This window comes from Mustela nivalis (genome assembly GCF_964662115.1).
Source record: "Mustela nivalis genome assembly, chromosome: 7".
NCBI classification, from domain to species: Eukaryota; Metazoa; Chordata; class Mammalia; order Carnivora; family Mustelidae; genus Mustela; species Mustela nivalis.
The window spans coordinates 70,210,781-70,235,955 of record NC_139026.1 but is presented as its reverse complement, the minus strand read 5'-3'; the positions used below and the strand labels follow the sequence as shown (position 1 = coordinate 70,235,955).

The following is a 25,175-nucleotide window of genomic DNA, read 5'->3' as shown; positions in this document are numbered from 1 at the left end:
TCTTGCTCTCTTCTCTCGGAGCCTTACTGCAATTCTACGACATGTGTGGTTTCAAGTGCTTGCTCAACGACCCGCTGCATCAGCAATACCTCAGAAGCTTGTTAAAAAAATACATATTTATGGACTCCACTCCTGAATTATTGGGCAAATCTTCTAAAGCCTCAGATCTTCATCCATAAAGATGAAGTGCTTACTTTACAGAATTGTTAGGAAAAGTAAGTGAAATTATGCATGGGAAGTGCTTAGCATTCTGTCTGACCCAATCTAGTGGTAAACAACATCAGCCGCTATTATTATTATCAATATTACTATTGTAACTGTTACTAGGCAAGTATAAAAAATGTATCCGGTGTTTTACCCTCTCCTGAATGAGTAAAAAGTAGATATTTAGAGGGGTGGCATTGCCCATTACCATTATAGTTCACGTACAATAGGTGGCAGCAGAGGCTACGTACATTGGCTCTTGTGGTCAGGTAAGGGTTATCATGGATGGAACTCTTAAAAAAAATGTTCTGTATGAAGATTTGTTCTCTTCTTGTTATCTCTATGCTTTCAACTCAATTATCTATGTAGAAAAGATCTTGTTAGGAAACAAAAGAGTTAACCTTCTACTCTAAGATCTACCATTTTTTTTTTTCAGTGTCTCTGGGATTCCATCTTTTTATCTGTCAAATGAGGATTTGATATTAGATGATCTTGAAAATTGCTTCCATATCTTGGACTTTATGCTTCTATTAACTGGGACTGCACAATTACTCTCCACATTCTGTGTGCAGATGATACCAATTTATCATTTCATGTTTGGACTTCTCTCCTTACAAGAGTTACATTCCTCTATGCCAAGAGTGCTATCATCACTAAATAAGACTAAACACAGTGAAAAGAAAGTTGTTTCCACTTCCTGCTGTATTTGCAACTTCCCACAATGGATGGCCAAATACTTGTTCTGTTTTCATTTGCCATTTCCCTCATTACACAGCTGCTCCACTGCCGAATAGTCTTCTTTCAGCACTGGCATGCCTTCGGAAAGATCCAATTATAGATAGATAGATAGTTAGATAGATAGATATTTCCACCCAAATTACAGCTAAAAGTTAGGACTTTGATATTTAGCATCTGTAATGGAGCCTTGAAATAGCAGATTTCTCCTGAACTCTCACTTCCCTTCATGCTCACCTCCAGTCCATCTGAAATAGGCTTAAACACGTGTTGTTCTCGTCATACCATCACTTTACCATCACTTTCACTGGGCTTCCCTCTGTAGTATTAACATTAACCTTGTAATGACAATGACATCAACAGTAACTAAGCTTCACAGAATGCTTACCAGACACTATTCTAAATGCCTTACCTGTATAGCATCTCATTAAATTCTTACAACAGTCCTACAGGTGAGATATGAAAGCAATTTGTGGTTCGTGTTTGCTGATGTCTCTCATCTTTTCCTTCAAGCCCTTCTTTCCACACACATTTCGAAGCTACTTTCCCAATTGTATCCCAAGGCTGTAATGTATTTTCCCATGTACTTTGCCAGATTTAAACAAAACTCAATTCCCATGGTTCCACCGTTAGTATATTTCACTTTTATCTCTTGTTTCACCTAAGACGGGATAATTTCTCTTGTCTTTGCTTTTGTAAAACTTCATTTATTATTAGTTTAATAATATTAATTTCAGTCAATTATCTATGTAGAGACATCCTAGATTGGAAACAAGAGTTACCCTTCTAATCTGAGATCTGAAATATTCCCTATGATCCTATTTTCCTATGCTCTACATTAAAAAAATGTTTCTCAGCGTCCACATGCACTCATTCTAGAAACTTTAAACAAGACAGAAAGTAAGGAAGAGGGTGAAACATAAACTCCACTACTTCAGGTAATCACAATAAATATTTTCGCACTCATTTCCCCCATATAATCAAGGTACCATATTTAAAATGCTTTCACTCATATTAATTAGGTAGAAAGAATTCTTTTTCATTGCCTTGCTTGCCAGTATAGCATAGTTCTAATAGCTCTTCTGCATATGAGCTTTTTGAATACTAACATTTCTACTGACAATAGTTTTCTGCCTGATCTTCTTAGCATCTTTCTCTACCTTCAGCGAATACAGAAAAAATTAACAAGAATTCCATTATTATTATTTTGAAGCTCTATAAATAGCTGAGGAAAGTATCATCAAGAGTATTGTTTTTAGAACTTTAACCTATTTAGCCTTTAAAGAAAAACAAGCACTTGCCTTCATCTCCGTCATCCCCAAATGGATAGAAGAGAGCAACAGCTAAATTGATGAACACAGCCAAGTTGAAGGAAATGCTCCCCCAGAGGGATATGTGCCTCGAGAACCAGAACAGTGCAGGGTTATCTAGTAAGCAAAGAGTATGGTGGGACAAAATAGAATAATTAATTTTGGTTTCAACACATGAATCCTACTGAAATGACATATTACCAAATGTGTTTTGGCAAGGTAGTATGAAAGTGATATTTAAACAAACATTCCAAATGACTTATATAAGGAAGTTTATAATCAACACCACAAGGGAATTGTCAATTTGATTACTTTTCTATTGCTCCTCCAACCTATACCTAAGCCGTGGTAAAAGGGTGAGTAATTTTGTAATTGCTAAACATGGTCAGAAAAAGTGATTCTGTAATAACTCTCTCTAATACAACCCTGGAGCAGATTAGGAGAAAGACGTCCGTGGCTTCCTGAGTCCCCTCTTCATGGAATAGTATGTATCACTTTATAACTGAGTAATATTGATAAATTAGTCCCACCCCCATGCTTTACAGTCAAATAAAAAACCCAAGCCAGATACATGTCTGGTGAAAATACCTACGACCCGGTCATAGTTACCTAAAATTCTGAAACTTAACAGCATGGCCTAGATCTGCTTACTGGGAACTAGTGATTTATGGTATGTAAGTTTTAAATCATAATGCTTCCTAAGCACTTGGGTTTAGAACAGCAGAAAAAAATGTGTAAGACACAACAGGAAGTACTAATATGTAGGAGAGTCTTTACCAAATATTTTCAGAAAAGAGACTCCATATCTATCTTCAGAAGTGAATTAATAAACTCATCAAATGAACAAAGTTGACCCTAACCCAATATCTGCTGTTTCTACCTCTTCTAACTGAACAGATAGGCAGTGGATACAAATTTGGCTACATGACTTTTCAGGTTTCATCCATTCTTAACTCTTAATATTTAAACATCAAATCTAAAATATTGGAGTTGCTTGAGGTAGAAAGGCACTACAACTTTCAAGTAGAAAGTATAAACTTTTAAAATTAGGTTCTGTGAATTCCAATCTGGGATCTTCTGCTTAATTCTAAACTGTACTTCTTTTCAGTACGTTTTTCCCCTCTCTATTCCAATACTGGAATAGCCTGTGATCTGCCATGGCATTTAGTTGACTAATGTATGTTACATTGTAAACATCTGCATCTCCATCATTTTTGACTCAGGAGTCTTCTTTTTAAAACGCAGAATATTGAGGTGTCTGGTTCGTTAAGGCAGTTAAGTGGCTGCCTTCAGCTTGGGTCATGCATGATTCTGGGGTTGTGGGATCAAGCACCGCATCAGGCCCCCTGCTCAGCAGGGAGCACACCGCTCCCTCTGCCTGCTGCTCTGTCTACTTGTGTTCTCTCTCTAGCTCTCTGTCAAATAAATAAAATCTTTAAAAAAAAAAAAAAGGCAGAAAATAAGGCAGGAAAAATAAATTTAAAAAGAATATTAAGACAAAACTAGAAGATGTTGATGCATATATTTAATGATTTAGTTTCTAATGATTTAGTTTCTATCTGTAACCTCCTTGTAAGTTGCTTCCAAATTCTCAATGTAAGATGTACACTGGAAATTATTTTAAGATTTGTTTTCTAGTAAATGATAAGATATTTATCCAAAAAAGAACAAACCACACAAACACGTTTCTTATTCAATTTCCTTTTTTCAAGGATAAAATCTGTGCTTTTCAAATGTCCCAAATAAAACTATTGAGCCTTTATATAAGTATTCTGGACACTCGGAATTTTCTCTCAACTCCAAAAGGTTCTTCATGACCAAATGGCAAGGGAGAGTAATTTCTTTATTTTTTCAAATATTCTGATAAGAAAGTCTAACAATACATGCCATAATCTTATATCCAAAGACAGCACATCTCAAGCTCCATTCAAATTCATAAACCATGATCATTAAAGCTCCTAGGAAACTAGAAGCACTGTTGAATAGAGGTATTGAGAACATAGGCCTGCTTGCCTAAAAAACTTCCCCTAAGGATAAAAAAGACCTAATCAAGAGTGTCTCCCTACTATATTTTGTTAAAACTCTTTGTATCTGGGAAAATAAACCAAAACTTAGTGTAAACTTCAAAATTTTTAAGTTTGAAAACTCAGTATTTCCAAAGACTTGACCCTTGAGATATAAGTAATGGGAACTATATCACACTGATTTTTAACTGTAAAATGATAACATTGCCTTATTGGAATATAAGTGTCACAGAATTTTTAGTCTGATTTGGCAAGGTAAAGATATGTTGAAAGAAAGGATGACTTTCAAGAAAACATTAAACGATCTACTCCATCGTAAGATCATAAGACAACAGAGGATGAGAGAGCTGGTGTTGATGTCTCTCTATCCTGTTCACTGATTGTGAAGGCCAGTCCGAACCTATTCAAGGACTGCAAAGCTCAGCTGTCAGCAGCTGAAATAGACAGCTGCAACCTTGCATTTCATAGTATTTATAAAACTATAGGATAAGCACTAAAAGATGATCTAATTAGTCTTCTGTTTTTATTAAGCCGCAGGTGTCTCAGCTCTCGCCCAGGTGTAGACTGAGCTTATGTGCTTAAGCCTATAAGTGACTTCAGTAACATCAGATGGTAAGAAATTAAAAACCGATTTGAATGAATGCTGTTATGTGTTCCAAAGAACCAATTTATCTATCATAATGCTCAAAACTAACCATTTGGGCTTATTGTACTTACTCCTGATTTTCTTCTGCCACTTCATTTCATTGTAGAGATCTTCTGTTTGCTGGAAAAAGTCATTCACTTTACTTCCTTGTTCATCCCTTTCAGTTGTATTGAACACACGGCACTTGGATTCTCGTGTAAGGTATTCACATATATTGGGGACAGGAAAAACTATTTGCTCCATCGTCCTATCATGCCGAACAATCTGAAAATATTAATTTGCATTTCTTTTAGCCTTTGGAAATTTCAGTCTTGTACTATTTTTTGTTTATAGCATGAGCTTATGAATGTTTCTTTTGAATTCAGGTTTGGAAAAATATACCAGCTTGAAATACCTGAAGTAATCCTTTAATGTACTGCTTTTTATTGTTGTCTTTAAGAAAAATTAATTGATGAATCTATCATGAATATCTTATAAATAACAAAACCCCAAATCCTTATTCTTTCTAGACTAATGTTAAACTTTGGCCCACTTTTTATTTTCATGAATTACATCAGAAAACTAAGAACTAAGTGATTGGCTTCATAACCTTAAACACAGCTCCTGGTATATCTGTCTCTGATTCTTAGCTTGGTCTTCCTAAAAGAGCTGTTGCTGTTGGCGACCAAAGGACATACTCAACATGATGTGCCCTGACTTCTGCAGAGAAAGGTGCTTTTTATCATTAAAATGTTTTCCTACTCATGGTAAAACATATTTTTGTAGGTTTCATAACCATTCAAGTATATCACCAGATGTAAATATTCATTATTTTGAACTTGTCTTATTTGGTATCCTTGACAGTGTAATGTTAGACTAAAACAAAAAAAACCAGGATGAATATTTTCACAGAAATTTACTATGTAACAAGGGTCTGGTATAGACTAAATCTCAAGATTCTTATTCATATATTCTGCTCAACCCTCAAGAAAGAATCAGGATTGGTGTAAACCAGAAGGGTCATCTTATTTCCCACCACCTTGGGCTGATACAGTGGCTCAAGTAAAAACAGTCTGGTGATATGCGGAAAGGGAATCAAGAAAAGGCAGAGAGCCACATTAGGCAAATAAAATAATAACAACAAAAAACTATATACACAACACAAAAACTCTTCTTCTGGCCTGTGTCTTCTTTCTTTCCATGTAGAACAAAAGGTAGTATAAGGGCACAATGCCTAAAATTCTCACAGCCATTTTGCAACCACGAGGTAAGATATCACCAGTATAATGAGGAACATCTAGAGAAAGATGGGAAATACCTGCATATTTAAAGACATCATTGAGTCATTGACTCAACTGTAGAACTACTGGTACCTTTAGACTTTCTTTTATGTGGGATAATAAAATATTTTTATTGTTCAAACAACTGACAATCTGGTATTCTATTCTGTTATCTGTAATTGAAGCTATCCTAAATGATATGTTAAATATGCAAACTACATACTAGGATATTATCATAAAACACACAAAATAAAATTTAGTTGTGATAAATAAAATTCTTGAACATAGATTAAAGAAATCAATCATACAAAAGAAAAATTGGATCTATTTGGTATTGTAGCAGGAAGAAAGTTTTGCTTGATCCAACAGTGTCAAACAAACAAACATACAAAAAAATCTCAGGATGCATTTAAGAAATAATGTTTCTATGCCACAATCAAGTGGGATAGATTCCAGGGATGCAAATATGTTTCAACATCCCCAAATCAGTCAATGTGATACAACACAGTAACAAAATGAAAGATAAAAATTTCATAATCATCTCAAAAGATGCAGAAAAAGCATTTGAGAAAGTTCAACATCCATTTATGATTAAAAATTCCCAACAAAGGGGGTATAGAGGGAGTTTATCTCAATGTAAAAGCTATACATGACAAGGTTACAGCTAACATCATACTCAGCAGTTCAAAGCTGAAAGTTCTCCTCTAAGATCAGTAACAAGACAATGATGTTATCACTTACCACTTTTATTCAACATAGTATTTAAGTCCTAGCAAGAGCGATTAGGCAAGAAAAAGAAATAGAAGTCATCCAAATTGGAAAAAAGAAGTAAAATGGTCACTATATCTAAAGGACATGGTATTAAGTTTTCTTAATATCCCATCAAAAAACTATTAGAAATAATAAACAAGTCCAGTAAAGTGACAGTCTACAAAAATCTATGCATAAAAATCTGTTGTAATTCTATATACTAATGATGAACTATCAGAAGGAGAAATAAAGAAAACAATCCCATTTAGAATTGCATCAAAAAGAATACAATGCCTAAGAATAAATTTAACCAAGGCAGAAAAAAGATCTATATATTAAAAACTATAAGACATTAATGAAAGAAATTGAAGAAGCCACAAATAAATGGAAAAATATTTCATGCTCATGGATTGGAAGAACTAATGTTTTTAAAGTATTCATACTACTAAAAGCAATATGCAGATTCAATGCAATGTTTATAAAAATTCCAAGGCATTTTTCAAAGAGGGCAAAGAGCCTTGAAAAAAAAAAGAACAACCAGGTTTAAAATTTATAAGTTTATATGGAACCATTAAAGACCCTAAATAGACAAAACAATTTTGAGAAAGAAAAACAAAGTTAGTGGTATCACACTCCCTGATTTCAACCTATATTACAAAGCTATAGTAATTAAACAGTGTGGTATTAGCATAAAAACAGAAACACACATCAATGGAACAGAATAGAGAGCCCAGAAATAAACCTATGCATATATGGCCAATTAATTGACCACAAAGGAACCAAGAATAAACAATGGGGAAAGGACACCCTCTTCAATAAACAGTTTTGGAAAAACTGGACAGCTACAGGCCAAAGAGTGAAACTGGACCACTACCTTACAAAAAAGGTAAAAGAAATCAATCAAAATGATCAAGACTTAAACACAATACTTGAAACCATAAAAACTCCTAGAAGAGAACAGGCAGTAAGATCCTTGACATTGGTCCTGAAGATGATTATTTAGATCTGACACCAAAAACAAAGACAACAAAAGCCATAATTAAAAAAAAAAAATGGGACTATATAAAACTAAAAAGCTCTTGCACAACAAAGGAAACCATCAACAAAATGAAAAGGCAAGCTACTGAATGGGAAAAATATATGCAAATCAAATATCTAATAAGGGACTAATATTCAAACTATATAAAGAATTCACATAACCCAAAAGGTTAAAAACAGAACTACTCTACATTCTAGGAATTGTACTACTAGGTATTTATACAAAGGATGCAAAAATACAAATTCGAAGGGGGCACAAGCCCCTCAATGTTTATAGCAGCACTATCAACAATAGTCAAACTATGGAAAGATCCCAAATGTCTATCAACTGATGAATGGATAAAGAAGATGTGGTAAATATATATAATAGAATATTATTCAGCCATCAAAAAGAATGAGATCTTGCCATTTGCAAGGACATGGATGGAGCAAGAGAGTATTATTCTAAGCAAAATAAGTTAGTCAGAGAAAGACAAATATTGCATGATTTCACTCATATGTGAAACTTCAGAAACAAAACAGATGAACATAGGAGAAGAAAAAGAAAGAGAAGAACCAAACCATAAAAGAGTCTTAACTATAGAGAACAAATTAAGGGTTGATGGAAAGAGGTGCATAAGGAATGGGTTAAATGGGTGATGGGCATTAAGGATGGCACTTGTTGTGATGAACACTGGGTGTTAAATCAAAGTGGTGAATCACTAAATTCTACACCTGAAACCAATTTCACCATATATGTTCATTAATTAGTATTCAAATAAAAACTTGAAAAAAAAAGAATTTAATAGCAAAAAACCCTAAGCTGATTAAAAAATGGGTGGAAGATATGAATAGGCAGTTTTCCAAAAAAGACACAAAAATGTCCAACAAATACACCAAAAGATGCCCTACATCATTAATCATTAAGAAAAGTCAAATCAAAACCACACTGAGATATCCTCTCACACATGTTAGAATGACTATTATTAAAGAGACTAGAAATATTAAATATTAATGAGGATATAGAGAAAAGGGAACTCTTGTGCACCATTGGTGAGAATGTAAATTGGGGTGGTTATTGTGGAGAACAATACAGATATTCCTTAAAAATTAAAACAAGAACTACTAAATTATCCAGCAATTCTACTTTTGCATATTTGTCCCCAAAACCCAAAAACTCTAATTTGAAAAGATATCAGCACCTTTGTGTTCACTGCAGTATTATTTACAATAGCCACGATATGGAAACAACCTAAATGCCTGTCAATGGATGAATGGGTAAGAAATTGTGGTACACATTTGCAGTGGAATATTATTCGGCCATAAAGAAGAATGATATCTTGCCATTTGTGACAATACAGGAATGGACCTCAAGGGCATTATGTTAAGTGAAATAAGTCAGATAGAGAAAGACAAATACCACCTGATCTCTCTTATATGTGGAATCTGAATATATACCTATACATATATATATATATACAAAGACACACACACATATAGATACACACATATAGACACACGAGCTCATAGATATAGAGAATAGATTGGTGGTTGCCAGAGTCAGTGGATGGGGTGTGGGAAAAAAGGATGCATTGCTTTTGCTTTAAAAAAAAAAAAAAAAGAATAAAAATAAAGATAAATTTAAAAAAAGAAACAGAAGGGTGCCTGGGTGGCTTAGCTGGTTAAGCACCCGACTCATGATTTCAGCTTGGATCATAATGTCATAGATGTTGTAGGATCAATCCCCACACTGGGTTCCACACTCAGTGGGTAGTCTGCTTGAGAGTCTCTCCCTCTGCCTCACCCCCTATTCATGCATGGTTGTGTGCACATGCTCTCTCTCAAATAAATAAATCTGAAAAAAAGAAATAGAATTTTCATTATTATAGATCCAACAATTCGGTCCCCTTATGAAATGTTACGTTTGATTCTGGTCATCACATTCTACAAGGGGCACTGACAAATGGGAGGAATTACGGCAGACAGTGGGAGTGTATTAACTGTAAAAAGCCAAATGGATAATTGTTTCAATACATGTATTCAACAAAAGCTTATTTACTCCTTGAGGAACTCTGGGGAATTCAAAATGAAAACACAACGTGAAAACACAAAACATCCCAATCTCTAAGAGCCTTTAGTTCAGTAATCATCATGGTTCTTCAAATGTGACAGCCAAGCCATCATGCTAACAGAGGAGCAAATGTTCTGAAGAGTGGGGAGACATTAAAGTGGCTAGTGTGAGTTCTTTATAAAAAGTAACTTTCTAATTATTCAAGTTATTCAAAATTGGACCTGTTCTCTTCTGAAGTCGTGAGATCTCTGTCACAGGACCAATTTAAAGTAAAGATGAATCTATGAAAAACCCACCGCAAATATCATTCTCAATGGAGAAAAACTCAAAGCTTTTCCGCTAAGGTCAGGAACAGGGCAGGGATGTCCATTATCACCACTGCTATTCAACATAGTACTAGAGGTCCTAGCCTCAGCAATCAGACAACAAAAGGAAATTAAAGGCATCCAAATCGGCAAAGAAGAAGTCAAATTATCACTCTTCGCAGATGATATGATACTATATGTGGAAAACCCAAAAGACTCCACTCCAAAACTGCTAGAACTTATACAGGAATTCAGTAAAGTGTCAGGATATAAAATCAATGCACAGAAATCAGTTGCATTTCTCTACACCAACAGCAAGACAGAAGAAAGAGATATTAAGGAGTCAATCCCATTTACAATTGCATCCAAAACCATAAGATACCTAGGAATAAACCTAACCAAAGAGACACAGAATCTATACTCAGAAAACTATAAAGTACTCATGAGAGAAATTGAGGAAGACACAAAGAAATGGAAAAATGTTCCATGCTCCTGGATTGGAAGAATAAATATTGTGAAAATGTCTATGCTACCTAAAGCAATCTACACATTTAATGCAATTCCTATCAAAGTACCATCCATCTTTTTCAAAGAAATGGAACAATTAATGCTAAAATTTATATGGAACCAGAAAAGACCTCGAATAGCCAAAGGGATATTGAAAAAGAAAGCCAACGTTGGTGGCATCACAATTCCGGACTTCAAGCTCTATTACAAAGCTGTCATCATCAAGACAGCATGGTACTGGCACAAAAACAGACACATAGATCAATGGAACAGAATAGAGAGCCCAGAAATAGACCCTCAACTCTATGGTCAACTAATCTTCGACAAAGCAAGAAAGAATGTCCAATGGAAAAAAGACAGCCTCTTCAATAAATGGTGCTGGGAAAATTGGACAGCCACATGCAGAAAAATGAAATTGGACCATTTCCTTACACCACACACAAAAATAGACTCAAAATGGCTGAAGGACCTCAATGTGAGAAAGGAATCCATCAAAATCCTTGAAGAGAACACAGGCAGCAACCTCTTCGACCTCAGCCGCAGCAACATCTTCCTAGGAACAACGCCAAAGGCAAGGGAAGCAAGGGCAAAAATGAACTATTGGGATTTCATCAAGATCAAAAGCTTTTGCACAGCAAAGGAAACAGTTAACAAAATCAAAAGACAACTGACAGAATGGGAGAAGATATTTGCAAACGACATATCAGATAAAGGACTAGTGTCCAGAATCTATAAAGAACTTAGCAAACTCAACACCCAAAGAACAAATAATCCAATCAAGAAATGGGCAGAGGACATGAACAGACATTTCTGCAAAGAAGACATCCAGATGGCCAACAGACACATGAAAAAGTGCTCCATATCACTCGGCATGAGGGAAATACAAATCAAAACCACAATGAGATATCACCTCACACCAGTCAGAATGGCTAAAATCAACAAGTCAGGAAATGACAGATGCTGGCGAGGATGTGGAGAAAGGGGAACCCTCCTACACTGTTGGTGGGAATGCAAGCTGGTGCAGCCACTCTGGAAAACAGCATGGAGGTTCCTCAAAATGTTGAAAATAGAACTGCCTTATGACCCAGCAATTGCACTATTGGGTATTTACCCTAAAGATACAAATGTAGTGATCCAAAGGGGCACATGCACCCGAATGTTTATAGCAGCAATGTCCACAATAGCCAAACTATGGAAAGAACCTAGATGCCCATCAACAGATGAATGGATCAAGAAGATGTGGTATATATACACAATGGAATACTATGCAGCCATCAAAAGAAATGAAATCTTGCCATTTGCGACAACATGGATGGAACTAGAGCGTATCATGCTTAGCGAAATAAGTCAAGCGGAGAAAGACAACTATCATATGATCTCCCTGATATGAGGAAGTGGTGATGCAACATGGAGGCTTAAGTGGGTAGGAGAAGAATAAATAATACAAGAAGGGATTGGGAGGGAGACAAACCATAAGTGACTCTTAATCTCACAAAACAAACTGAGGGTTGCTGGGGGGAGGGGGTTTGGGAGAAGGGGGTGGGATTATGGACATTGGGGAGGGTATGTGCTTTGGTGAGTGCTGTGAAGTGTGTAAACCTGGTGATTCACAGACCTGTACCTCTGGGGATAAAAATATATGTTTATAAAAAATAAAAAATTAAAAAAAAATAAAGTAAAGATGATTACAGAGTAATTTCTCCTTGAATGGGTAAGTAAACCAGATAATCCACAAAGTCCTCATGTTTCTCAGAGTCTTTGAGTCTATAACTTTAGAAAAATTATGATTTTCAATAATAACCATTATCATGGGATGCTCCAGGCACAGTGTTAGCAAGGGACAAGTGATACATAAGATACATTTTCCAAAATGATATATTATATTAACAGCACAACCAAAGTGCTATGGGAAGACAATGGGATAAACTTACTGATTACCTGATGGGTGAGAGGTCTCTCTGAGTAGGGCATATGAGCTGGTCTCTCTGCTCAGCAGGGAGCCTGCTTCCCCCTCTCTCTCTGCCTGCCTCTCTGCCTACTTGTGATCTGTCTCTCTGTCAAATAAATAAATAAGTAAATAAATAAATAAAATTTTAAAACAATATATCTTTCATCTGATCTACCTGCATCCAATGCCCCCATTCTCTTTTCAAATCCTTTCTCCAAAAGCAACTAGAATAATCTTTTGAAAAGAGTCCCCCCCCAGTATATTCTTTTGTTTGTTTGTTTTATTTAAATTCAATTAGCCAACATATACTACATCATATAGTGTTCAATGACTCATCAGTTTGTAGAACACTCAGTGCTCATCACATCACATGCCCTCCTTAATGCCCATCACCCAGTTACCCGATCATCCCCCACCTCCCCTTCTGCAACCCTCAGTTTGTTTCCCAGTATCAAGGGTCTCTCATGGTTTCACACCTTCCCTTTATTTACTTCTATCTGAAATTCTGTGTCCAATCTTCAATAGAGAAATTTCTACTCAATATTTAATATATTCTTTATAGCAACTGTCTCTGTGAAACCCATCCTGAAATTCTCTAGGCACAGTTAATTGATGTTTTATCTACATTTCCTTGGCCTTCTGTTTATGCACTTACTACATGGAATTGTCTTCTGTATGTGTATGTAATTATAGAAAGTAAATAGACGATCAGCAAACATTTACCAAATTTATGTAATTCCAGTGAAATTCCCCCTCATTGCTGGGAACCAGTAAAAGCCCAACTTTAGACGAAAGTCCCAGCTCTGACACAGGTATTGACTGAATCCTTCCTCTGGCCCTCTCGGCCCACCTGCTATTCCTATCCCTTCTAATTACATAGCTTTGGACCATGACTTCTGGGAGCTTCCTTAAAACCTTAGTGGTTTGGTGATAAATCCATATCAACTTCTCCTACTTCCTGAGGTGGCCAGCTTCTCCAGCTCCAAGCACCTGATGCAATAAGCAATGTTTCTGGTGCAGTCCAGCTTATGGGTTCCTAGGTCGAGTCTCCCACCAAAGCTGCAGTACCATTAATGTTTATAAACATGAGCAAAAGGCCAATTTTGTGACATGTTCATTATTCCAAACGTTTGGCAATAGTAAACTGCAAGGTATAGTGATGATATATCCTGAGAGTTAATAGCAGTGATACACATCCTGCATTCTGCTGTAAACTAAAAAATATCCGTCAAAATGAATAAATGTATGAATGTAAATTACGAGTGACAAGCATCAACTACTCTGCTCACTTCTGCCTGATTAGCTCTGCCAACTAGTGTCAAAATGATACCAGAGCTTGTAAATGACAGCCAGATGGGTCTCACAACACATAATGATAGGTCCATGTTGACCTATTCATCTTGAACTGCCAACAGCTATTAAATAATATTTCATGGGGGGCGGGGAGGTCAGTTGTTGCGTACTGAAAATGGGAATTGCTAAAGCATTCCAGGTCTATGTTATTGCCATGAAACTTCATAGTGCCTTCCACACTTTTGAACCCTGTTTTACACAGAGATCTCTCTTGTAACGGGCCTTTTAAAGTTTTTACTGAGAATGTTTTTCTTGCATGATAGCTTCTATTATAATAATTTTTTCATCAAAACATCACTGCTCCGTAATGATTGCTTCCATGACCAACACAAAACACAAATAAGGTTAATTACAAAAGAAAATTTACACAGAGTTCTTCTGGCCAACAAAGAAAGATGACTTTGAAGGCAATACACCTCAATTTCTTACAGATCACTTCTTGCATCTTAACACATGATGTATACTTTTACAGTTTCTGTTTTTTAATTCCGCTTCACTGTTCTAGGAAACAATTATGAAAATGGTCTGAAAGAGAAAGGGAATATGTATTTTCACAGTTGATCCCTTTTGAGAAATGGTTACCTCGATCTGTGCAGTGTGGTTGGCGTAGTATTTTAAGGCTTCATCCCCGTCATCTGGATCTGATCCTGGTTTGAGCATTTGCTGTAAGAGTTTGTTGTGACGAGCCAACTAGAAGGAAAGAGAAGGAGAAGGGTTTAGGTCTCTTTTTCCCCCTTTTCTGAGGTCAAACTTTGAAATTACTTTGCCTACTTGTACTCATAGCATCACAGTGGTGGGGTTAACGCTGATTAATCATGCTTCGGGAAAGCATGTCCATGGAAAGGAATGAATAAAGAAATCATGAGGATCAGCGATTATTACTATATGTATGTTCCTAGCATGAGAAGACCGTGTCTCGCCCAGAGTAGGTGCTCAATTAATATTTGTTGATTAAGTTAGTATCTTAGATAAATGTATGATTGCACTGGGAAGAAATAATGCCCACAGAGATATACAACCAATGCTCCCTATAATAAATTTAAGCCACATGCACATCAAACATCATCAAGAGTGTGATACTTCAGTAGGGTAGCAGTACCAATCTAAATGACAGCTTCCTAGTTACATAAATAAATAGAAGAATTTCTCTTATGGCATCTAATCAAAACCCTACATTAAGCAGTTTGTACTGAAGTCCTATGCTTCTGAATATTCATATGTCAAAATGGATGCTTTATCTCAGTTTTATTGTAATTCGAAATGGGCATTTAAAGAGAGAAAATTTCACCACAAATGATCTTCAACTGCCGTTGATAGAAGTAATCTTTCTCTTTCATTTGAATGTTTATGACAGTTGTTAGCTAGTTCTCTCACTTTGTAGATAACTAATACATATTGTCTTCACATGCCATTTTTCTGGCTGTCTTGAGCAATTCCTGAAACACTGCAATGTCTTTAACATTTCAGATAGTCTATTTATGCCTCAAGTTCCCTGAGGGCTTCCAAAATCAAAGAATCTCCATGTAATTCTTTTATTCCTGGCCCCATTCCTATCTCTTACTCTGTGCCAGTGTCTATCTTAAACACTTAAGAACATGATCTCATTCGATCCTTCGAGGAAATCCTGAGGTAGGCACTGGCATTACCCTCATTTTACAGCTGAGGAAACTGAAGCACCAAACATTTAAGGGACTTGTCCATGATAATGTACCTAGAAAATGAGAAAGCCATTACTGAACTCAGGCGGAATGATTCCAGAGTCAGTATTCTTATCAGCATTACAAAGCAAGAAATAAATCTTTGTACATTTGAGATGATAATTCAAATTGTGATTATAAAGAATGGAGATAAATGTTAAAGAATAATCCAGAACCTATAAAGCCTAATGAGCATTGTCCTTCTAAGTGATAACATGGTAAATTAAATATCCATTCCGTTGATGCTGTTCTAGAGCAAATCGTTTTTGAAACTATTATTTTAGAATTGGCTTGCAGGGAGGGGTATTTCTATCTCACTCAAGAACACCATTTACATTTCATTTTCGACTAAATGTGAATTGTAGATTTTTATTACAAACTGTAGTCGTGAAATTTGTTGCGACTTGTAAATACTTCTAAAAATCTAAATGCATTTCAAAAGATACAATTATTGTAATCATTTGGGCACATTAGCATATGTTTTAAGAAGTCTGTTGAAGGTAAAATTGGCATGATTTGTTTACAGTTTGCATCTGGGGCATGAGAAAAAGAGGAGTTAGGATTGACTGCAAAAATATTAACCTGAACAAGCAAAGGTTCAGAAATGACACTTTTACTAAGGAAAAATGCAGAAGGAGCATATTTCGGGAAAGAAAATCAAGACTTTGGTCTTGGACACGTGAAATTTGATGTATCATGCGAAAGGAGACGAGAGCAGGCTGTTGGATGGATATGTTTTTCAGGAGTTCTGAGCAGAGGTCAGGACTGGAACTATATATTTAAAGGTTGTCAGTACATGCCTGCTAGTTAAAATCATGATTCTTCACGGGATGACCTAAAAGTGAGCTGAGTCAGAGAAAAGAGATCCAAAGATTACCAGTCAAAGCTAGGACGAGGAGAGGCATCATCCTGAAGAAGATGGAGAAATTTGGGTGAGGGCGGTGAGAACAAAACCTGTGACACCTGGTGTCCTGGCAGCCAAAGGAAGACAGAAGTTCAGGATGGAGGGAGCGATCATCTGTGTCAAGAGGCACAACAGGCAGTTGAATCAAATGAGGACCAGGAATTGGCCACTGGGTTGAGCAGCTCACAAGTCTTAACAGCAACAGTTTCAGGGAGCAGTGGATACCAAGGCCAATTGTAGTGAGTTTACATAAGAATGAAGTATAAGAAGTATAAACAATGAATATAGGCAACTCTTGAAAAGGGGGAGCTAAGAAATAGGGTGGAAACTAGAGAAATGGATAAGGTAAAAAGGAGGGTTTTTTAAAGATGGGAATTATAAAATGTTCGTTTAGTATATCCTATTTCACAGAAACATACCAGGACTTTTCTTTCCTGCAGTGCTAATGAGATGATTCTATATTTGTCTTGTTTTCTTGCAGATAAGTGGCACTCTAAAAGGTACTTAAAAAAAACAAGATGCCTCGGCCTCCTTTCACATGTTGAAACACTTAAAAAATATTTTTATCCATGATTCTATATGTCATCTCCACCTAGCTTGGAAAATTTGAAAGCTCTAAGGAAAAATGAAATAGAAATAACTGTACCATTTTTATACCTGGATATGTTTTACATTCTTTGTAACTGAGAGCCCTTCCTGACTCAGTAAGCTAGTTTGCTCTTCCTCGATCTATGTTCAGATAGTGCCCTACACAAACCTAGATAGCAAAACTCCTCCTACTGTATCTTAGTAGATATTAGCTCTCAAGTGGCCTATGACATTTTTAAGGAAGAGGGTCTGGACTTAACCTCTAGATTTTCAGAGCCAAAAACAGAACTTGGTACACCAAATAAACACAATGAGTATTTGCCAAAGAAACAAGTCAGTGAATGACATTCATCATGTCTTTATGTGGGCAAAACTTAAACTGTAGTGAGTTATCTCTCTTTTTCCTCCTTGACAAAAGATAGAGCAAAGAAACACAATTAGACATCAGATGATGGTATGGCTTGCAGAAATAAAATCTTTTAATATTATTCCTTCTTTCATAGTCATTTTGTATACTTACATTTCTTCTGCTATATCTTAAGCTATTTGGAAAAGGAACTGAGTACTTAGTAAACATGGACCTGAACCCTGTGAAGCAAGGGTAGCATCTCTATTATATAGATAAGGTCCAAAAGAAATAAAGAAGATCTCAAGGATTCTAAAACATGTGAAAATGACTGATATCAATATAGAGCTCTTGGGCCGAAATTTATAGTTTACTAGAAGCACAGTACAAATTCTCAGAGACTAGTTAACACCTGCCCAGTAGTTGTTTAAAAAGATTTAGTACCCTATATATGCAGGCCTTTAAAAAATGTTATCTAGAATGGCCAGGCTGCCAATCAAAAGGATCAGTTTTTTCTTAGTGATGGGCTCTTTAGTTCAGCCAATTTTCTCTCCTACTCCCTTTTATATGACATAAATAAAGAAAGACAAGCCCAGAATCCAAAGAAGCAATAGCATCATTTAATATTGTGTGTTTGGGGAACCAAATGTGAAAAGCCTTGGTGAGTTTCTAGACAAGTGCAGCACATCTGTGGAAATCCATCACAATGAAGCTCTAATTTAAATCTTAATTAAAAACTTAAAAAGAGTTAATGAAGACATACAAGGACAGTCATCTTATGATATCCAACTTTAGCTCACAGAGACCCTCACAACAGCACTCAAAATTTGCTGATGACACTACACAACATGGTCTGGAAAACCAGCCATCAATCAGTGTTGCTAATAATGAAAATCTGAATATGGGCATCATCGCTGAATACTAAAAAGGAATAATGTCATAGGTAGGGAATCTCTGGGTCCTAGAAATTCTTATAATCCATGACACTCTTTATTTGGCAAAATTGTAGCAATTGTTTTATACATGGTGTGGAGATAATGCCTACATCTGCCGTAACTACTTAGTAGTGACAAAAGAATTGAGCAATAAAAAACACTTAGTAGTTCATTGTTACAAAGAGAAAAACTAGCCTGAGATAATTTATCATCTTCCACAACATTAAAGTTTTAAAAATGCAATGTAATACATGGGCAGATATATGCATATATATTAGTGAGAAAGGAATCAAAGCATTGGTAGATAGTTAGCCTTATAAAAGAATAAAGACATATTTCCTATAGGGAAAGACTTCCATGAACAGATAGGGATTCTTTCCTTATGTGTTAAGAAGAAAAAAGGAAACTCATGCACTTCATTACTAATGACATATTTGTAATCTAAATACATATGCAACTTTAAACAGGAATGAAAATCTGTGCATATACATAAAATACATATATGCTCATAAGTACAAGCCACACACACAAACACGTAAAACCTCCAGCAGAGTCTTTAAGTAACACTGTGCAGTTTTTAAATCCAAGATTGGGGAATAAAGATGACAGATTTAGGTTTTTCATTTTTAGCAGCATCCCTTATTAAAACATTCACGTTTATCTTCTTATCATTAGGATTCTGATGTTCATTTCAGTTTGGGTGCAAATAAGGATGGGGTAAAAAAAAAAATCAAGCAATTGTACTTGAATGATATTCAACAATAATTATTCTTTGGCACTTCTCATATGTGATTTTTTTCATGTGAGTTCCACTTTTATTAATTGGTAAAACTGACACAGCAACTGCCTTTCCAAAGATCACAAAGTGAGCTGGAGCCTGAAGTCAGAATAATTGGCTCATACGCTTACGTTAATAACTGTCCAATGCTTTTACACCAAACACTCTTCCTATTTGGAGAAGAGAGAAATCAGCAGAAGAGAGCGTAAACTAAGGTTTTCCCTTCTCTAAAATGCTTAAAATACACAAACCCTATATTTTCAAAACATCTGTTTTTCTCTATTTTGTGATTCTGTTCTGTGCAAAACAAAACAAATTAAAAAAAAAAACTACTGAGGGGTTATAGAGATAAATAAGGCTTATTCTCCTTCTTCAAGCAATCTACTTTCTGGTTGGTGGCATGAGAACAATTACTGACATGTAATTAATATGAGGAAAAATAAGGACAGAAATCCCAGGGATCCCATCTGGTTGGTAGCATTAGGATAAGAATCATGGAAGAAATGTGTCTGAAAAAGGTTTAAAGAATGGATAAAATGTCCATAAGTGGGGGTGGAGGTAGGGAGGATGGTGTGAGGAAGCCGTTCTGAGGGCAGAGAGAGGGACCTGCATGAAGAAAGTCACAGAAGATGGCTAGCAAGACACAGGCCTAGAATTTGCAACCATACTACATGCCCAAGTAGGAGTTTGAATGGAGAGTACTGCTGAGGGTTGAACTGTGTCCACCAAAAAGATGTGTTCAAGTCCTAACCCCAAATACTTATAAATGTGATCGTACCTGAATATAGGGTCTTTGCAGATGTATTCAGTTAAGATGAGGTCATACTGATGCCCCAAGCTTTGTTTTTCTTTTTCAACATTTCCTGAGCGATTCAGGGTCTTTTCTGGTTCCATACAAATTTTAGGATTGTTTGTTCCAGCACTCTGAGAAATGCCATCGCTATTTTGGTCAGGATGGTGTTAAAAGTATAGATTGCTCTGGGCAGCATAGACATTTTAACAACGTTTATTATTCTGATCCACAAGCATGGAATGTTCTCCATATTCGTGTGTCTTATTCCATTTCTTTCATAAGCGTTCTGTAGTTTCTAGACTATAGATCATTTACCTTCTTGGTTAGGTTTATCCCAAGGTATCTTAAGGTTTTTGGTGCTATGGTAAATGGAATCGATTCCCTAATTTCTCTTTCTACGGTTACATTGCTAGTGTATAGGAAAGCAACTGATTTCTGTGCATTGATTTTGTATCCTGCCACATCACTGAATTGTTGTATGAGTTCTAGTAATTTGAAGGTGGAGTCCTTTGGGTTTTTCACATAAGGTATCATGTCATCTGTGAAGAGAGAGTGTTTGACTTCTTCTTTGCCAATATTAATGCCTTTTATTCTATTTTTTTGTCTGATTGCTGTTGCTAGGACTTCTAGGACTATGTTTGAACAACAGTGGCGAGAGTGGGCATCTTTGTGTCCCTGATCTTAAGGAAAGGCTCTCACAACTGTTAGCAAATAAATGTCTGCTGTTTTAGATCATTAAAATCATGGTAATTTGTTACAGTAATCCTGGGATGCTGTATTAGTCTGTTTGGGTTGCTAGAAACAAAAATACCATAGACTGTGTGGCTTATATATCACACTTCATTTATATATATATCACAAATTCATTTCACACACTTCTAGAGGCTGGGAAGTCCAAGATAAAAAGCACCAGCAGGTTTGGTGTCTGGGGAGAGCTCGCTTCCTCATAGACAGGTATCTTCTCACTAAAACCTCATGGGTGGAAAGGGAAGGGCTCTCTCAGGTCTCTCATATAAGAGCATTCACTGCATTCATGAGGGGTCCACATCATGACCTAACCACCTCCCAAAGGCACCAATTTCAAACATCATTACATTGGACGTTGGGATTCAACATATGTATTTGGGGTGGGGGATACAAACATTCAGTCTATAGAAGAAGCCAATACCACACCAGGTGTAAAGGAATGCTTTTATTTATTGTGGCATGATAAACTAAGATCTTTTTACCCACTCCTTTCCCTTCTATTAGGGGGAGAAAAAAAATGGAGGGATAAAGAGGATCGATTTAGGAATGATGCCAACTGTCCAGAGCTCCTCAGTACTAAACAGTTCCTTATAAAGAAAACAGCCCGAAGAAGAAACAACTGTTCCTCTAGAATATCGATGCTAGAATTATTATTCTTTTAGTAGTAGGACCAAAGTCATGCTATAAAGAAGAAAAGGATGGGGCGCCTGGGTGGCTCAGTGGGTAAAGCCACTGCCTTCGGCTCAGGTCATGATCTCAGGGTCCTGGGATCGAGTCCCGCATCGGGCTCTCTGCTCAGCAGGGAGACTGCTTCCTCCTCTCTCTCTCTCTGCCTGCCTCTCTGCCTACTTGTGATCTCTCTCTGTCAAATAAATAAATAAATAATCTTTAAAAAAAAAAAGAAGAAGAAGAAAAGGATTTCTCACATGAGACTGAACTGTGTGGTTTCAGCAAGAAGATAGTCACTGTGGGAGGAATATTTGCGCTTAGACACTTGACAATGCTATCAGCTTCTGGCATGCCCAGTAGACAACAGGAGAACACCCTCTCCACTTCAGGCCATAGAATCTAGGCTTCAGGAAACCCCTGTTAATATCCAACTTACATCTGAAGTTAAACAGTGAAAGATGCAGAAATGGTGGCATTTCCAAAAGAGGAGTGAGAACATTAGAGAGTTGGAGGGGAAGGGTGAAGGGAGGGGAGGAAATGTGGAAGAGTACTTCAGAAATGGGTTTGATATTACATATACAATACGCATACAGTATTGTAGATGAGACGGGGAAGCAGAGGAAAGTAAGGACTCTCCACCAAAGAGTGTCATGAAATGGACTAGAAGGAAAGTCTGTCTTTCTTAAGTTAATTCTTATTCTTTTTTCTCCTTCCTAGACTTCCTTGTTCCCTAGTCAAACACAGTTGTCTATATTGTCTTGCGGAATTTGGATTGTAACTGGAATGGAAAGAGAAAGACATAATGTTTATTTTTCTGGATTTGCCAAATAGTCTCTTGAGAATTCAAAGAGAATTCAAAGGAAGCATGGCCAAGAGGAAAGCGTGGCAAAGGCAAGAAAGAGAAGAGAGTGGGTGTTATTCTGAGGTAGGTGGTTCAGGAAACCAAGGAAAGAAAGGATATAAATCCCGGAGAGCCTTGTGAGGTGGCTGTGGAGGATGTGTGAACCACCAGACAAAAGGCCTCAGACCCAAAGGAAAATAAACACTTCCTCATCCCTGCCACATATACACAACCAAAGAGAAGAAAAGAATCCAACCCATCCCCCCTTCCATGAACTGAAGGAAGGAGCCTAGAATGATAGCATTACCCTACACTAGAGCCTCTTCATCAAAAGAGTTTAGAAAAAATATAGTTTTGAGGGGGTGCCTGGGTGGCTCAGTGGATTAAATGTCTGCCTTCTGCTCAGGTCAGGAGCTCAGGGTCCTGGGATGGAGCCCGGCCTCTACATTAGGGGAGAGTCTGCTTCTCCCTCTCCCTCTGCCCCGCCCCCCCCACCCACGGTCTCTCTCTCTCGTGTGCACTCTCTCTCAAATCAATCTCTCTCTCTCTCTATATATATATATATATAAATATGTAAGTTTTACTCATCCAAGATCTAAAATAACTTTTTTACAGTTCTTAAAGATCAAAAAAAAATTTTGATCTTATAGATCTAAAATTTATTATTTCCATTGCAGCCAAACTAAGATAAAGATGTGAAAAAATAACAAGAAGTTCACCAAAATGAGAAAAAAACAAACAAACAAAACCCCTCAATTTTCAGGTGATCTAGACTCCTATTCATTAGGGTCTGTCTAAAATTGCAGTAAAAACAATAAAAGACCTTTAGTCTTATTATAGTAAGTTTGAAAATATGTTTGCTGGATCAACCTTCAAAGCAAGGCAAAGAAGGAAAGAAAAAACAACATAAATGGCCCATGAGAAACCAATGCATTTTGAAATGACTTAAAGTAGTAAGTTATATTTGCACTCTGGTTTTTTTTTTTTTTTTAAGATTTTATTTATTTGACAGAGACATCACAAGTAGGCAGAGAGGCAGGCAGAGAGAGAGGAGGAAGCAGACTCAGGGAGCCCGATGCGGTGCTCAATCCCAGGATCCTGGGATCATGACCTGAGCCGAAGGCAGAGGACTCACCCACTGAGCCACCCAGGTGCCCCTGCACTATGGTTTTGACATAAAGCATTCAAAATGTTGTAATAAAGAATCTAGCTTTCCTAATGATTGCTAAAATTCATTGAACAGAACAGTTCTCAAAATGTGGTTCCTGGGCCGAATGCATCAGCATCACCTGGGAACTCATCAGAAATGCAAGTTTGTGGGCCCTACCTCAGGGCCTTCCAGAATCATAAACTCCGTGGGTGGAGCCCAGCATCGCTGGTAGCAAGCCCTCCAGGTGATTTTAATCCTGCCAACATTTGAGAACCACTGTCCTAATAGATAGAAAATATTACCACCAGGACCAACTTAGATTCCAGATAGGAATCCACTGTTTTTAAAATTAAAAACTAAAGAAGCAACTGTTTTTAAAGGAGTTTTTCCCTTTTCTACATAAAAAGTAAGCATATGTGGAATTTAAGAAAAAAAAAAAACAGATGAACTTAGAAAAAAAAAGAGAGAAAGAGAGGCAAACCAAGAAACAGACTCTTAATTATAGAGAATAAACTGAAGGTTATCAGAGGGGAGGTGAGTGACGGATGGGCTAGATGGGGGATGGGCATTAAGGAAGGCACTGGCGATGAGCACTGGGTGCTGTATGTTAGTGATGAATCACTGAGTTCTACTCCTGAAACCAATATTACTCTATTTGTTAACTAACTGGGATTTAAGCAAAAACCAGAAATATGAATAAATAAATAAATAAATATTGGTCATTTATAGCTTTTCTTGGTTATAGCTTTAATTTCTAAACTCACTTTGCACTCTTAAAAATATTTCTGTACTGAAGTCTCATTCAAGTAAAAATTAGCTTATAAGGAGGTTGATATAATTATATATCAAAATATACATTACACATTGGCTTATAAAATTAGTTTAGATGCTTATTTTCATGAAAAGTATAGATGAGCAATATTACCTTCTAAAACAAGCTTTTTCCCTATGATTATTTAAGTCCAATTTATTTATTTATTTATTTATTTATTTATTTATTAAGAGATTGGGGGGAGAGAGAGATAGAGAGAGAGAATTTTAAGCAGGATCCACACGGAATGCGGAGGCTGACATGGGGGTCAATCTCACAACCCTGAGATCATGACCTGAGCCAAAATCAAAAGTCAAGTGCTTAAGTAACTAAACCACCCAGGTGCCCTTAAGTGAAATTTATTCTTGAGTTCAATTTTGCTTAACTAAAACAGGTCATAATTTCTTTGGCTTCAATAGTTCAAAAGCTATGTATATTAGGACTTTATAAATAATTTAACATTTTAAGGGAAAATACCTGTCATTTTATATTTTCATGCAAAATTTAATTATATAATTTAATGCTTAATTGCTTCTGATAAATATATACCAATATTTCCTAAATGACTAAAACTACATGAAAATAAATAGTAAGTAGGTCATCTTATCTAAAATCGGTATATCACAAATATATTCTATATTAATCATTGTTGCAGTGTCCTATTCAAAACAGATAAAATATTTCTGGGTGAGAAGCAAGAAAATAAATGAATTCTACATGTTTTGTGTAGTTATCCAAAATACAAATAAACATTAATAGAAAAAAGAAAGTAGCAACCAACTAATCT

General features: G+C 36.3%; 1 protein-coding gene across 2 annotated transcripts in view; it reads right to left on the bottom strand.

The window, feature by feature from the left end:
• Positions 1 to 25,175, bottom strand: part of ITPR2 (inositol 1,4,5-trisphosphate receptor type 2) — a 494,143-nt gene that overhangs the window by 95,073 nt on the left and 373,895 nt on the right. For both annotated transcript variants that reach the window (XM_082738458.1, XM_082738459.1), the window contains 3 exons: positions 14,712 to 14,819; positions 4,991 to 5,183; positions 2,241 to 2,366 (listed from right to left, as the gene is read on the bottom strand). In XM_082738458.1, coding sequence (XP_082594584.1) covers positions 2,241 to 2,366; positions 4,991 to 5,183; positions 14,712 to 14,819 — 427 coding nt within the window. The remainder of the gene's footprint in view (positions 1 to 2,240; positions 2,367 to 4,990; positions 5,184 to 14,711; positions 14,820 to 25,175) is intronic.